Source organism: Silurus aristotelis, assembly GCF_946808225.1.
Source record: "Silurus aristotelis genome assembly, chromosome: 12".
NCBI classification, from domain to species: domain Eukaryota; kingdom Metazoa; phylum Chordata; class Actinopteri; order Siluriformes; family Siluridae; genus Silurus; species Silurus aristotelis.
This window is the reverse complement of record NC_139585.1, coordinates 16,299,070-16,314,487: the sequence shown is the minus strand read 5'-3', so window position 1 is coordinate 16,314,487 and position 15,418 is coordinate 16,299,070. Positions and strand designations below refer to the sequence as shown.

General features: G+C 37.3%; 3 protein-coding genes across 6 annotated transcripts in view; 2 read left to right on the top strand and 1 right to left on the bottom strand.

Moving 5' to 3' along the window:
* The first annotated feature begins 49 nt into the window (after positions 1 to 49).
* LOC310734871 (gap junction beta-1 protein-like) lies at positions 50 to 1,819 on the top strand. Its single transcript, XM_083557342.1, has 2 exons — positions 50 to 182; positions 306 to 1,819. Exon 2 carries the CDS (start codon positions 326 to 328, stop codon positions 1,055 to 1,057), a length of 732 nt encoding a protein of 243 aa, XP_083413468.1. The 5' UTR covers positions 50 to 182; positions 306 to 325; the 3' UTR covers positions 1,058 to 1,819.
* Positions 1,820 to 13,810: 11,991 nt separating this feature from the next.
* LOC310734868 (gap junction beta-3 protein-like) lies at positions 13,811 to 14,752 on the top strand. Its single transcript, XM_083557331.1, has one exon. It carries the CDS (start codon positions 13,814 to 13,816, stop codon positions 14,579 to 14,581), a length of 768 nt encoding a protein of 255 aa, XP_083413457.1. The 5' UTR covers positions 13,811 to 13,813; the 3' UTR covers positions 14,582 to 14,752.
* A 270-nt stretch (positions 14,753 to 15,022) lies between these two features.
* The window catches only part of cd37 (CD37 molecule), a 7,810-nt gene continuing 7,414 nt past the window's right edge, over positions 15,023 to 15,418 (bottom strand). For all 4 annotated transcript variants that reach the window (XM_083557338.1, XM_083557339.1, XM_083557340.1 and 1 more), the window contains 2 exons: positions 15,398 to 15,418; positions 15,023 to 15,155 (listed from right to left, as the gene is read on the bottom strand). The exon at positions 15,398 to 15,418 is cut by the window's right edge and continues 111 nt beyond it. The gene's annotated coding sequence lies outside the window, so the exon portion shown is untranslated. The remainder of the gene's footprint in view (positions 15,156 to 15,397) is intronic.

The following is a 15,418-nucleotide window of genomic DNA, read 5'->3' as shown; positions in this document are numbered from 1 at the left end:
CTTATTTGTACAACCTCATAGCAAGTGTGACCTAATTTAAATGAGGTAAACAATGCGAGTAACAAAAATGTTGATGACGTTAGCAGTTCAACACATTATACATTGAGCAGCTGAATATAGTGTCAGTCAGCATCACTGATACAAAAGATTGTCACCTTGTTCTTGCCAGATATTTTCTCTCGGTAAGTTTTATTTTATATTTTCAAATTATAAACCATCTGATATACTGAATTATATAAGAAATGTGATACAAACCACCTATAAAACAACCATTAACTTGCACTTTTTTGTTTTTCTTTTATTAGCAAGGAGATCTTGAAGAGCAATGGCAGCAATTGTTACTGGCCTGATTCCAATTCTCCGCACTGCGGTGGATGCCACCACCACCTACAAAGGGCGCACCGTGTGGTTCGGTTTCCTCTGTATTCGGCTTGTGACACTTTTTGTGGCTGAAATGCCTTGGTTCAAACTTAACTCAGACTTCAGCTGCAATGTCACCAAGGACGGTGTGTGCACTAGATCCTGCTTCAACCAGCATTTTGACAAACCAGTGGTAATGGCTTGGAACTATATTTTCATCCTACTCATTTTGTCTGTCCTACTCATGGAGCTCTTCACTTCCCAACTAGATTCAGTTTTTGAGAAGAGCCCCATAGTGAAACCAACAGTAGATCCGATAGATGAGTTAAAAATTTCAAGTGATCCTGTCACTAACACAACTGAGATAATGTTTATAGACATGCATAAAAGCAGGAACATTGTTCTTTTCTACCTGTTCAGCATTATGCTGCGGATTTTAGTGGAGTTTTGGTTTGTGTATATTCTGCTTTATTGGAATTTGCCTAAACTACAACAAGGTCCGTTCGTATGTAAAAGTTATACCACTGGTTGTCCCGATCAGGAGTGTTTGGTGAGTGGTAGTGCTGAGAAAAGCATGTCAGTTTATGCTCTTGTCTCCATTTCTGTGCTCGTGATCATCAGCAATTGTGTCTTCTGTGTCCACTTAATTGGCCACTATCTCTGTAACTGTATTACCAAAGAATCCTATGGTGTGTAACTTTATTGTTTGCAAATGTGTTTTGGTATCCTCTTAAAAAAAAGTGTGGTCTTATATTCATACCTTTCTTTGTTCTGTTAAACATTTTTACATTAGCTTTCCTTTAGTGTGAAATTGTTTGAATATCACAGAATTTGGTTTAATGGGTTTGCTGTGTTTTATTTAATTGTTAAATGTTTGGCAATAAATTAAATGTATGTCATGATATGATCAGTTTTTTTTTCTGTTGAGCATGGGGCTTTCTGTTCTTTCCACTACTTTCTTCTCATTTCTTTTGGGTTAAAATGTTTCAACATTGTGCCTTAAGAATCATGTAAGTGCACAAGACGAAGTAACTGTTATTACTGATTGATTGCTTGATTTCTTTTTTTCAAGATATGTCAGTAAATTTGCATATATTATCAGTAATTTCATGCCTATGGACTTTTATGCCATAAGTAATAATCACAATGATGTCTTATTGATTCTTGGTTGGTATAAGGTCAATTACTGAGTTCTGTACTGCAGCGTTCTCTCAGCACCAGATGAGCTACAGATACCCTGATGTAGTTTAACATAAAAAAAATACAAATGAGAGGAATGTGAAATAAGAATTAGGAATGTTACTGTAAGAGTAATGTTACTGTATAATTTCAGATTCTGTCTATGTAATCCAAATTATATTTTTTTCCCTTTAAATATGCATTGTGAGCATAATGCAGTGTAAGACCCATAATATGTGCTGAATATCATTTAATAAACATTTGTTTCAATTTAAAACAATGTGCATTATATTGATATTTAATATTAGATAAGACCGTATGCATAAACATATACCAATAAAAAAAAAACCCTGAATAAAGCACCAGACATAAAATGATTAAAACCATCCTTCAGGTAATAAACTGGGTAAATTTATGTAATTTTTTTAATTTTTAAAAAAGAAAGTACTGAATGTAGCAAGATTTCTCTGAACTTCACAGTCAAGTTTGTCTGTAAAATAAGCATGAGCTATTTTGACTACACCTGTATGTATACAACAACTTATGAGCTACAAACACCTACATTATTTTCCTCCCCAGGAGTATCACATATCCTTTCTGACCTTGCTCAGTTTCATATAACACACATTATTTAAATTAACACAACACATTGGATTTCAAATGATGTAGCAATTTCTACTTCAGGTAATACAATTTTACTACGATGTTTAAACTTTTATTTGGTTGGTGAATTTATTTTTTATTTTTGGTAGTTTGGAGATTAGATTTTGGTATATGTAATTTAAAATAATTCAGAGAAATTCTCTAGCAGTCTGATTCGCTGACCTAGTTTTGGCCTAAGATGAAATGATAAATCTTTTGTTGAATCATTTATATTATTCAAAAACATATTAAATATTGATTTTAATAGTACAAATGTGTTAAATAAACAAGAGCTATCTCCTACAGGCTTGAGGGGCAGCCCTGTATTATCATACTTGCTCCATATACATATTGAGGCACTGGACAGTGGACTAAATCCATGTGGTAATCATGTATGCAATCAAATAAATAAATTTGTGTTGCTGATATTTATACAGTTGAAACCAGATATTTACATACACTTCAGAAAAAAACAAAAACTTTTATTTCTTTACTGTCATACATTAAATCAGAGTAAACTTTTTCTGTTTTAAATCAATAAATATTACCATTTTTTGCATTTGTTAAATGTCAGAATTGAGCGAGGGAGAATTTTTATGTATTTTTATTACAGTAAAACCCCGTTGTACGAGCAACCTATAGTACGAGCAAACGGAGATATTAGCAAACTTGCTCGCAAAATTTTACCCTGTTTCACGAGCAAACCAACGCTGTCGGTTATCTGTTTTCGGCAGGGGGTCGCATCAGTCGCTTAGTTGATGACGTATCACTCGGTCGCTCTCGTTGTTCAGTGCAGCAAAAACATAACTTTTTTTAGTTTTATATTTTTATTTAACTAGAAATCTTGAAGAATTTCTCCCAAAAAAATCAGTGATGGTGCTGTGAAAACGAAAGTAAAGAGAATTACTATGAAAACTTAGTAAGATGGTGCGCATCTCACACTCGCAATCAACCACTACCACATGAGTAAGTGTTATATTTACATTACGGTAATTTGCGGTGTATTTGTTTGTTAAAACAGGCTACAAATACTTTATAAGTGCAGAAATGAGCGATCGGATGAGGTTTCGGAACGGATTAAATCACTTTTACATTCATTCTAATTGGGAAAAACAGTTCGAACGTACGAGCAAATGGACCTACGAGCAATTTTCAAGAACGAATTATGCTTGTACAACGGGGTTCCACTGTATCACTTTCATCAAAGTCAGAAGTATACATACACTTCCTTAGTATTTGGTGGAATTGCACTGAAACTGTTTCACTTGGGCCCAACGTTTTGGGTATCCTTCCACAAGCTTTCTACAATAGTTTGCTGGAATTTTGGCCCACTCCTCTTGACAGAACTGGTGTCACTGGGTCAGGTTTGTAGGCCTTCTTACTCGCACTCGCCTTTTCAGTGCCGCCCACAAATCTTCTATGGGATTGAGATCAGGGCTTTGTGATGGCCACTCCAATACCTTGACTTTGTTGTCCTTAAGCCACTTTGTAACTAATTTGGAGGTATGCTTGGGGTTATTGTCCATTTGGAAGACTCATTTGCGCCCAAGCTTTAACTTCCTGGCTGATGTCTTCAGATGTTTCTTTAATATATCCACATAAATTTTTTTTCTCATGATGCCATCTATTTTGTAAAGTGCACCAGTCCCTTCTGCAGCAAAGCAGCCCCATACTTGACAGTTGGAATGGTGTTCTGAGGCTTCAAAGGTTTGCCCTTTTTTCTCCAAATATACGGTTTTTCATTATGGCCGAACAGTTAAATCAGACCACAGGACATGTCTCCAGAAATTACGATTTTTTCCCTCATGTGCAGTTGCAAACTGTAGTCTGGCTTTTTTATGGTGGTTTTGAAGTAATGGCTTTCTCCTCCCAGAATAACCTTTCAGCTCATGGCGTTACAGTATTCGTTTTACTGTGGCTAATGACACTGTCTTACCAGTTTCAGCCAGCATCTTCACAAGATCTTTTGCTGTTGTTGCACATTTCGCAATAAAAAACGTTCCTCTCTGGGACTCAGAATCCGTCTCTTTCCTGAGTGGTATGATGTTTGTACATTTCCATGTTTTTTATACTTGCGTCTTATTGTCTGAACGGATGAACGTGGGACCTTCAGGCATCTGGAAATTGCACCCAAGGATGAGCCCTACTTGTGGAGGTCAACAATTCTTTTTCTGATGTATTGGTGGATTTCTCTTGATTTTCCCATGATGTCAAAGAAAGAGGCTCTGTGTTTGAGATGTGCCTTTATATGCATCCACAGGTGCACCACCAATTAACTTAGATGGAATTAATTAACCTATCAGAGGCTTCTTAAACTCATTAAGCAAATTATCCCTCACTCGATTCTGACATTTAACAAATGCAAAAAATATGTTAATATTTATTGATTTAAAACAGAAAAAGTTTACTCTGATTTAATGTATGACAGTAAAGAAATAAAAGTTTTTGTGTTTTTTTCTAAAGTGTATGTAAATATCTGGTTTCAACTGTATATTCTCATGCAGAAGGAATTCTGCCTTGTGCATTTTCGATCAATGTGATCCAAACTGTAGTTTACATTAGAAAATACAGAAACTGTGCAGCATCATACTGACAACATGACTGAACATTTTGACGATCTTGTTTGTAAACAATGACAAAAGGACTTGATAGGAAAGAGATGTTCATTCATTCATTTTCTCCCGCTTATCCGTAATTCGGGTCGCGGGGGCAGCAGTCTAAGCAGGCCCCCGCCTTCGACTGCTGCCCAATCCTCACAGCACCGTCCCTTATGGTCCCTCCTGCAGGAGGTGAGCCCACGGGAAGGCGGCCCCACGTCACTCCGACGTCACGGACCTTGATATTTCCCTCGTAAGGGACCCCTGGAGCATAGAGGGTTAAGGGCCTTGCTCAAGGGCCCAAGAGTGGCAGCTTGGCGATACCGGGGCGATACCTTGGCGACACCGGGGCGGAAGGTCTGGCGATACCAGACCTTCCGATCGGCAACCCAGTGCCTTAACCGCTGGAGCCACCACTCCCCTAATTTTGAGAGATGAACTTAAGATTTGGAGAAAAATACAGGCTTTTGCAAGAAATCCAATGTGTTGTGTTGCTTATAGAAATTGTTTTAAGAAAGCACTTGCTGGTTTGCACATATTAAGGATGATTTAAGAAATGCTCCAAAGTACTGTTGTGTCACTCACACAAGTATTTCTGCTGATCTTGCAGTTTCGGATGATATGTAGGACAATTTAGTTGAACAACAAGATCAGCAGGGAAAACCAGTGCCACGAACTGGACTCTTATTAATAGTTGGCAAAGTCAACAGCAGTATACATTCTGTCTTTTGGAATTGCCGGTGTTAAGTTCTGCAAAATTCAGTAACCACCAGTCATTAATGACTGTTCGGGTCCAATGAGCTGAAAGTGCACAAACTGGGAATGGTTTCAATGACATGACAGACCTGACCTCACTTATGTTCTTATTACTGAATGGGCATATTACAACTGCCATGCTCCAAAATATAGCATAAAGCAATCATAATAGCTTGGACCAAATCCAAATTAATCCCCTTCATTCAGGAATAGGATGTACAAAGGGTACACGTGGGTATGATGGACAGATGAACACACGGTTTTGCTTAAAATGATCTCATGCTGACAATCACTTGGAATAGCTGATTTTAAAACTTCAGATGTATGTCAGCTGATCTCTCCTTTTATCTCACTGACCAGCCATTATTGTATGGTACTTTATGTATGCTATATCTACAAATGTATCTATCCACATTTACTCTGGCCTGTCAGTTACAGTAAAGTGACCTGCAACCGATGGCACCAAATAAGTTATTTTGCATAGAGCTGGATACAATGTAAAAAAATTTTTTATTATAAAGGCTAACAGAAACAAGTGAGTGGGACTGAGATTTAAATACAAACTTATTACACATAGTGATAACATTCCATTTAAACTAAATGAAATAAAAAGTAATGTGCATTTGTCTGTAGAGCCTGAATACTCTAATGAAATATAAAAAAAAATAGCAATTAGGTGGTGCATTGTTTTACTCTGCTTTCATTTCTTTATGGTTTAACTGGCTAGTCAACAGCGCCCCATAATGGTGGCTTTTACAATCTGAGAAATACTAAATCTCACAAATATGTCTTTGTGTTTATATTCACAAAACTGTAGCTACCGATTATTCCAACGTTTAATCGAGTAATAAGAAGTTACTTTTTCTTCATTAAAGAGCAATACATAATTTTTTTTGAGAAATATAGCTGAAATTGCATACAAGAATATCTGTAAAAACTGAACACATTAAATTGCCATATTTACACCAAAATGCAAATACAAATATAAAAGTAAATTTGATTAATGAATGTGTCCTGCTTCCGCCACATTTGTTTCTTTTGCCTAATTGCGTTTTTTTGTTTGTTTGTTTTTCGCAATTACAAGTTAATTTCTTGCAATTCTGACTTTTTGTCTCAGAATTCTGACTTTATTTCCCAAAAACATCCAACATTTATGGTGCATCCATAACCATGTTGTCAGCCTGAAGTTTGAATCTCTTCTTCATCTGTCTTTTTCATTCCTCAAGACTGATTGATAGACAGAGTTTCACTCCAGGGGTCGAAGGCTTAGTTTGATACCATAATGTGTAAAGCTGAGGGAGTGACACTGCCCGATTGGCTAAAAAAAAGTCTGAATTGCGAGTAAAAGTCTGAATTGCAAGAAATAAAGTCGGAATTAGGCAAACTTAGTCCACCAGAATAAGCAACAAAAATGTCTAAATTAAGAATAAATTCAGAATCTATGCTTAGGGTCCAGCAGCACCTGATTAGAAGAATAGAATAGCCTTTATTTGTTACTATACATTAAAGCACAGTAAACTTTTTTCTTCACATATTGCAGCTTGCTCAGAAGCTGGGGTCACCCATAACAAAGCACTCCTTGAGCACAGAGGGCTAAGGGCCTTCCTCAAGGGCCCAAGAGTGGCAGTTTGGCGATATCGGTGCTTGAACCCCCAACCTGCCGAGCAGTAACCCAGAGAATTAACCACTGTGCAATCACTCCCCACCCTTTTAGTGCTGGAACACCAGAGCCCGTTAAAATTATCTGTATTACTGCAGTTATTCCCCTCTTTTTGGGGAGTGGGAAGGGGTGTCGACCATGATCTTGCATAACCCTCAGAAAATGTTCAGTTGCACCCCTGCTTCAGGTCACTGTTGCAGCTTGCGTGGATCCACTGAGACTGTGAATCGGTGAACCTGTGCTTCTCCAACCTTCCTAGGGTTCAGAGACCTTACTAATACTGCATCACCTGGGAGTCAGGGTGAGTCAGCTTATCTTCTGGTAGAGGGTTAAGCAGAGACATCACAGTCTACACTATTTAACTAATTCATTCAGTGAAAAAAGCCTGTAATTAGCTGAAAAGGAGATTTTTGTTGTGTTGTCATGCGAATTTCACAAAGGACTTCTTTCTGAAGTTTTCTCTAGCTCTGGCACAAATGACAGTCCAATCAAAAAAATATTCACAGCGCTTCACTTTTTTCCACATTTTATTGTTACAGCCTTATTCCAAAATAGATTACATTCATTCTTTTCATCAAAATTGTACAAACAATACAACAAAATGACAACGTGATAGAAGTTTGTCTGAAATCTTTGCAATTTTAATATAAATAATAATAATAATAAATCACATGTACTTCACTGCCTTTACCCAATACTATTTTAAAGCACTTTTGGCACCAACATAACAAAATGTGGAAAAAGTGAAACGCTGTGAATAATTTCCTGTTGCACTGTAATGCATCCAGTGATAACTTTACGCTTTTGGTGACATTGTGCTTGCAAAATTGCTTGGTAATATTATTAATCACCCCCTTCGTTTGACGTGAAATACCATGAAAACAGCATAGGAAAGACGGAACAGAACAGAACAGAACAGAACAGAACAGAACAGAACAGAACAGAACAGAACAGAACAGAACAGGGGAATGCCCAGACAACTGGGAGTCAATCATCTACATCTGAGGGGGAACATTACCCCAAAACTTGAGGTGTTTTTGTTAACAAAAAGAGAGCCAGAAAAAAAAGTTTCTAAAGCGAGTGAACAGAGAAAACACTTTAGCTGTTTTGTGGAAGAAGATATGCAACGTCTTCCTATTACACTTATGGTAAGGGTAACGATTAAACTAATCCTACCTGAGATGATATTAGATGAGATAATCACGTGGAGTGAAAGGGAAAGTTTAAAGGACTGTGGTGAGACCTGCGATGTTGTAGGGTTTAGAGACAGTGGCATTTAGTAAAAGACAGGAGGTGAAGCTGGAGGTAGCAGAGCTGAAGATGTTAAGGTTTCCGTTGGGAGTGATGAGGATGGACAGGATTAGAAATAAGTTTATTAGAGGGACAGCGCATGTAGAACGTTTTGGAGACACGGTGAGGGGGTAAGATTGAGATGGTTTGGACATGTTCAGAGGAGAGACATGGGGTATATTGGTAGGAGAATGCTGAGAATGGAGCCAACAGGAAGGAGGAAAAGAGGAAGACCAAGGAGGCGGTTTATGAATGTGGTGAGGGAAGACATGCAGGTAGTTGGTTTGAAAGAGGCAGATGTAGAGGACAGGGGGGTATGGAGACGGATGATCCGCTGTGGCGACCCCTAATGGTAGCAGCCAAAAGAAAAAGAAGAAGAATCACGTGGAGCACGTAAATCTTTATTAGTAAAAAAAAATAAAATTATAATAATAAAAATACGAACCCTTTGATTGTCCTGGAGATCCCCAAAGCCGAGAGCTGATCAGTTAAAAAAGAAGCAGGTTTAAAGAAGAAAAATGCAAATATTCTCCCTATTTTTATTTTATTAAAACCTAACAAGGAGAAGGAATTGAAACTATATGTGACGGTTTGAAAGTTTGTGTTACTGATTATAATTTTTTTCTATAAATGTAAAAAAGATTAGGTAAATATTAAAGTATAAAAACATTCAAACAAATAAATAAACTAACTAAAAATAAAGATAAAGTACTGAACGTGTCCTTGCCTGCTTACATGTAGCGGCATCGCCCCCTACCGGCTCTAGCCGAAATAATTCCTCCATGTTGAGCGCATGAACACAAACGCAATACACCGCTTCCAAGTTAACAATAATCCGTCTAATTGTTTTTATATTATGAAAAAAGCATAGCTAACTACGCCCTTTGTCCATGGTATCCTTTATTTGATCACATGTTTAGCTTTATTTTAGGTTGACGATTTGAAAATTGTATTTATTTGAAGCGTTTATCAATAAAAACGACTACAGATTAAGAATATAGATAATTATATAAGCAGATATTTGCCTGCTTATTAAGATGTTGTTGTGAAGAAAATTATAGTTTAGGAAAAAACACAGTTGTGTGGGGATTTGTGCAAATATTTATCAGTAAATGATTTAACTTTTCCTATGAACAAAATATTGATCTTCTCCATCTTCTTTATCTTCTTCTTCACCTTCTTCTTCTTCTTCTTCTTTCTGCTGCTCTCATTAGGGGTCGCCACAGCAGGTGATCCATCTCCATACTACTCTGTCCTCAACATCTGACTCTTTCAAACCAACTACCTGCATGTCTTCAAACCAACTACCTGCATGTCTTCCTTCACCACATCCATAAACCTCCTCCTTGGCCTTTCTCTTTTCCTCTCTCCTGGCTCAAGCTTTAGCATTCTCCTACCAATATACCCCACATCTCTCCTCTGCATATGTCCAAACCATCTCAATCAGGCCTCTCTCATGTTGTTCCCAAAACATTCTACATGCGCGGTTCCTCTAATAAACCCGTTTTTAATCCTGTTCATCCTCATCACTCCCAACGAAAATCTCAACATCTTCAGCTTTGCTACCTCCAGCTCCACCTCCTGTCTTTTACTCAATGCCACTGTCTCCTAATGAATACAACATTGCAGGTATCACCACAGTCTTATAAACCTTCCCTTTCACTCTCACAGATACCATTTTATCACAAAAAATTCCTGTCACTCTTCTCCACCCACTCCACCATGCCTGCACTCTTTTCTTCACTTCTTTAACACACTCTTCATTACTTTGCACTGTTGACCCCAGGTACATGAACTCCTCCACTTTCTCCACCTCTTCTCCCTCCACTGCCCTCCCTCTCATTCACACACATGTACTCTGTCTTACTCCTACTGACTTTCATTCCCCTTCTCTCTGTGTACCTCCACCCCTCCAGGCTCTTCTCAACCTGCTGCCTACTCTCAACACAAATCACAATATCAATGAACAAAATATTCATATTTAATAATGTATATGCCAGTAATGGAGAAATAAATGTAAAAATACATTTTGAAATATTTTTTTCCCTCACATTTGTCACTTGCAAATATTTGTTTTATCTTAAAAAAAACAACAACAGAATAGCAATGGCAGCAATTGTTACTAGTCTGAACCCCACTGTCCGCACTACAGTGGAAGCCAGTGCCACCTACAGAGGGAGCACAGTGTGGTTAGGCTTCATCTGTATTCGCCTTGTGACACATTTTGTGATTAAAATACCTTGGTTTAAATTGGAACTTGAATTCAGCTGCAATGTAATTAAATACAGCATTTGCACTAAAGACTGCTTCAACCAACACTTTGGCAAAAACTATATTTTAACCTCCTCATTATCTCTGTCCTGATCATGGAGCTCTACTTTGCCCATGTATGCTTTGTTTTCCAGAAGAAGAATGTTAGAGAGAAGAATGGAGTGAACTTAAATCTCTTGAATCTGAAAAGCATAAACGATCCTGACAGTAACACAATTGGCCCGATGATGCTTTTCTTCCTGTTAAGTGTTATATTGCGGATTGTGGTGGGGTTTTGATTTGTGTATGTTCTACTTTATTGGAATTTGCCTAAACTAAATCAAAATGTGTTCATATGTCAGAGTAATGTCCAAAGATGCACAGTTCAGGACTTGGTGAAGTCAAATTTTTCTTTCCCTTGTTAACTATTCCAGTGTTAATCCATCTTTTTTAATCCAGTCTTAAATCTGTATAAAAACTTTTATATTACATTGTGTAAAATTGTTACATTTTGATGTCTTTCTAAATTTGCTGTTTTATTTAAGTGTGAAATGTGTGGCAATTAAGAGTGTTACACAGTAAACAGTGTAATCACCATGGTGTCTCTAACTCTTAAGAGCTGCAAGGTGCTTAAGTAACATGAAAGCTTCTAGACCTAAATTCGTATTTGAACACCTGTCTATCAGCTAGAATTCTGACCCTCAAAGACCTGTTAGTCTGCCTTTAAAATGTCCACCTCCACTACATTTATTATCCTAAATTAGATGCACCGGTTTAAGGTCGTTAGCTGCATAAAGACACCTGTCCACCCCATACAATCGGTAAGAATCCAACTACTAACATGGCCAAGACCAAAGAGCTGTCCAAAGACACTAGAGACAAAATTGTACACCTCCACAAGGCTGGAAAGGGCTACGGGGAAATTGGCAAGCAGCTTGGTGAAAAAAGGTCCACTGTTGGAGGTATCATTAGAAAACGGAAGAAGCTAAACATGACTGTCAATCTCCCTCGGACTGGGGCTCCATGCAAGATCTCACCTCGTGGGGTCTCAGTGATCCTAAGGAAGGTGAGAAATCAGCCCAGAACTACACGGGAGGAGCTGGTCAATGACCAGAAAAGAGCTGGGACCACCGTTTCCAAGGTTACTGTTGGTAATACACTAAGACGTCATGGTTTGAAATCATGCATGGCACGGAAGGTTCCCCTGCTTAAACCAGCACATGTCCAGGCACGTCTTAAGTTTGCCAATGACCATTTGGATGATCCAGAGGAGTCATGGGAGAAAGTCATGTGATCAGATGAGACCAAAATAGAACTTTTGGGTCATAATTTCACTAAACGTGTTTGGAGGAAGAAGAATGATGAGTACCATCCAAAGAACACTATCCCTACTGTGAAGCATGGGGGTGGTAGCATCATGCTTTGGGGGTGCTTTTCTGCACATGGGACAGGGCGACTGCACTGTATTAAGGATTGGATGACTGGGGCCATGTTTAGGGAGATTTTGGGAAACAACCTCCTTCCCTCAGTTAGAGCATTGAAGATGGGTTGAGGCGGGGTCTTCCAACATGACAATGAACCGAAGCACACAGCCAGGATAACCAAGGAGTGGCTCTGTAAGAAGCATATCAAGGTTCTGGTGTGGCCTAGCCAGTCTCCAGACCTAAACACAATAGAGAATCTTTGGAGGGAGCTCAAACTCCGTGCTTCTCAGCGACAGAGAAGATCTGTGTGAAGGAGTGGGCCAAAATCCCTCCTGCAGTGTGTGCAAACCTGGTGAAAAACTACAGGAAACGTTTGACCTCTGAAATTGCAAACAAAGGCTACTGTACCAAACATTGACTTTCTCAGTTGTTCAAATACTTATTTGCAGCTGTATCATACAAATAAATAGTTTAAAAATCATACATTGTGATTTCTGGATTTTTTTTTTAGATTATGTCTCTCACAGTGGACATGCACCTACGATGAGAATTTCAGACCCCTCCATGATTTCTAAGTGGGAGAACTTGCAAAATAGCAGGGTGTTCAAAGAGGTGTTAATTTTACTAAGAGTATGGAAAATGAAACTGTTTGTACTGTGGCATCAGCAAGGAGATGACTTGAACTAGAAAGCATTGTTAAAACAACACGACAAAACACGAATAGTTTTGTAATAATTTAAATGAATAATTTAGATTACATAATTACATATAACTGTGTATTTGAGTGAATAAAAAAAAAAGGTTTATATCAATCTGTGATATACTGTTTTGTGCCTAGGTCCCATGTATTAGAGGTTATTGAAAAGATCTTAAAAAAGTCAGCAATACCCATATGAATGAAGCTTTGTTCAGTCTTTACTGTGTACAGTAAGCAGTATACTGTATTGTTGTTTACAGTTAGCAGTATATGGTTTAGTTGTGAACAGTAATCAGTGCATGGCTAAGTTGTGTACAGTTACACATATATATATATATATATATGTGTGTGTGTGTGTGTGTGTGTGTGTGTGTGTGTGTGTGTGTGTGTGTGTGTGTGTGTGTGTGTGTATATGTGCTTTTTTTATTTTATTCATATTTTAGGCCTTATTTACAAAGTTAAATTGTATTTAGGAATTTGTGTTTATTTTCAGATACTTTCTGCTTGTAATAGAAATTCAGAATTATGAACAAAGTTTTGTGTAGGACCTAATAACTACCATGACCTATATTAAGCGTGGTAACCAGTGTGAGTCACAGAAATTTTTGATGATGCTAGCAGTTTGACCCTCTATATACTGAGTGATAATAGTAGCATTGTCAGCATTGCTCAAACAAAAGACAGTCCAAGTGTTCTTGTCGGATATTTTCTCTTGGTAAGTTTTTAAAAAATTTATTAATTAATATTAATGTCGGAAATTGACATATAAATTAGACATCATAGCTGAAATGTATAGAATTAGAATAAACTGACTGATACAAATTATACAATTTACTATTAATATAAAAAATAAACAGTTATTTTATATTTGACAATATGTACAGCAATAATGGTCTATTAAAGTTACTTTTTTTCTTAAATTTAATGCAAATATTGTTTTTTTTTTTTTTGGAGAGCAATGGCAGCAATTGTTACTGGTCTGATCCCCATCCTCCGCACTGCAGTGGATGCAAGTACCACCTACAAGGGGCGCACAGTGTGGTTCGGCTTCCTCTGTATTCGCCTTGTAACACTTTTTGTGGCCGAAATGCCGTGGTTTAAATTGGACTCTGACTTCAGCTGCAATGTCACCAAGGACAGCGTTTGCACTAAATTTTGCTTCAATAAACACTTTGACAAGCCTGTGGTCATGGCTTGGAACTATATTTTTATCCTACTTATTATATCCGTCCTGCTCATGGAGCTCTTTACTGCTCACGTAAACTCGGTTTTCCAGAAGAAGAACACTAGAGAGAAGAATGGAGTGGAACTTCAAACTTTGGGTGAGCTGAAAAGCACAAATGATCCTGGCAGTAACACAACTGGTGTGATGATCCTTGATATGCATGGAAGCAGGAATGCTGTGCTCTTCTACATGTTCAGTGTTATATTGCGGATTGTGGTAGAGTTTTGGTTTGTGTATGTTTTACTTTATTGGAATTTGCCTAAAGTTGACCGAAACACATTCCTTTGTTTGAGTGATTTCGAAGGATGCAGTCATCAGCTGTGCTCGGTAAGGGCTGCAGCAGAGAAACGCATGTCTATCTATGCTCTAGTGTCTATTTCTATTCTGGTCATCATGAGCAGTTGTGCATTCGCTATCTACTTTATTGGTCACTATCTCTGTAATTGTTGTAGCAAAGCATCCAAAGATGTGGACATTCATGGTTTTCAAACTCGGGTTTAACCACTCCGCTCTTCTTTTCATGTTTTTTTTTCGTTTTCTCTTCTATAACCATTTTCAATCCAGTGTTAACTTTGTGTAAAAGCTTTTGAATAACATTTTGTAAAATTGCTGATATTTGCTGACTTTTACTGAAGTGTGAAATGTGTGGCAATAAAGAGTGTTACAATGTAATGTATTCGTTGTGCTGACCATGGTGTTTCTAACCCAAGCACTTTTACAGTCTTCTGGCTTTTTTTTTTTACTTCTGAGTTAAGGTGCTAAAACATAACACACAAGAGCAAGACAAAATTATTTTTTGAACATGCACATTGTTTTTATTTTTTATTCATGTGTGTACATTGACATTGATTTACCAAAGCCCTCTCAAATATTTCTTTCATAATTTTCTTATTAGAAATCACAGTGTATATTGCTAAAGAAATTACTGGAATCACGGTCTAATTTATTTTAATAGATTATATCAAGTCATAACAGGTTCAGTTGCAGAAGTCTGTATCACAGCACTCTTTCCTCACCAGATATGGCACATCCTGCTCACATTCCATAGTGCTAGCACATCGACGCACTTCACCATCTAAAACAAGTAACATGTAAAACAGATTTTAAAAATCCAAAGACTTGTTTAAAATTACAAAAGGTTTTTTATGATTTTTATGATTTTTATTTAGAGACTGAACATTTGATAGGAAATTAATTTATATATATATATATATATATATATATATATATATATATATATATATATATATATATATATATATATATATATATATAAATTAATTTCGAATCTCGAATATGTTAACTGTTTAAACATACATGCTGCTCCATCCATTATGA

Excerpts from the sequence above, each read along its gene's own strand:
- LOC310734871 (XM_083557342.1), top strand. The coding sequence starts at position 326 with ATGGCAGCAATTGTTACTGGCCTGATTCCAATTCTCCGCACTGCGGTG.
- LOC310734868 (XM_083557331.1), top strand. The coding sequence starts at position 13,814 with ATGGCAGCAATTGTTACTGGTCTGATCCCCATCCTCCGCACTGCAGTG.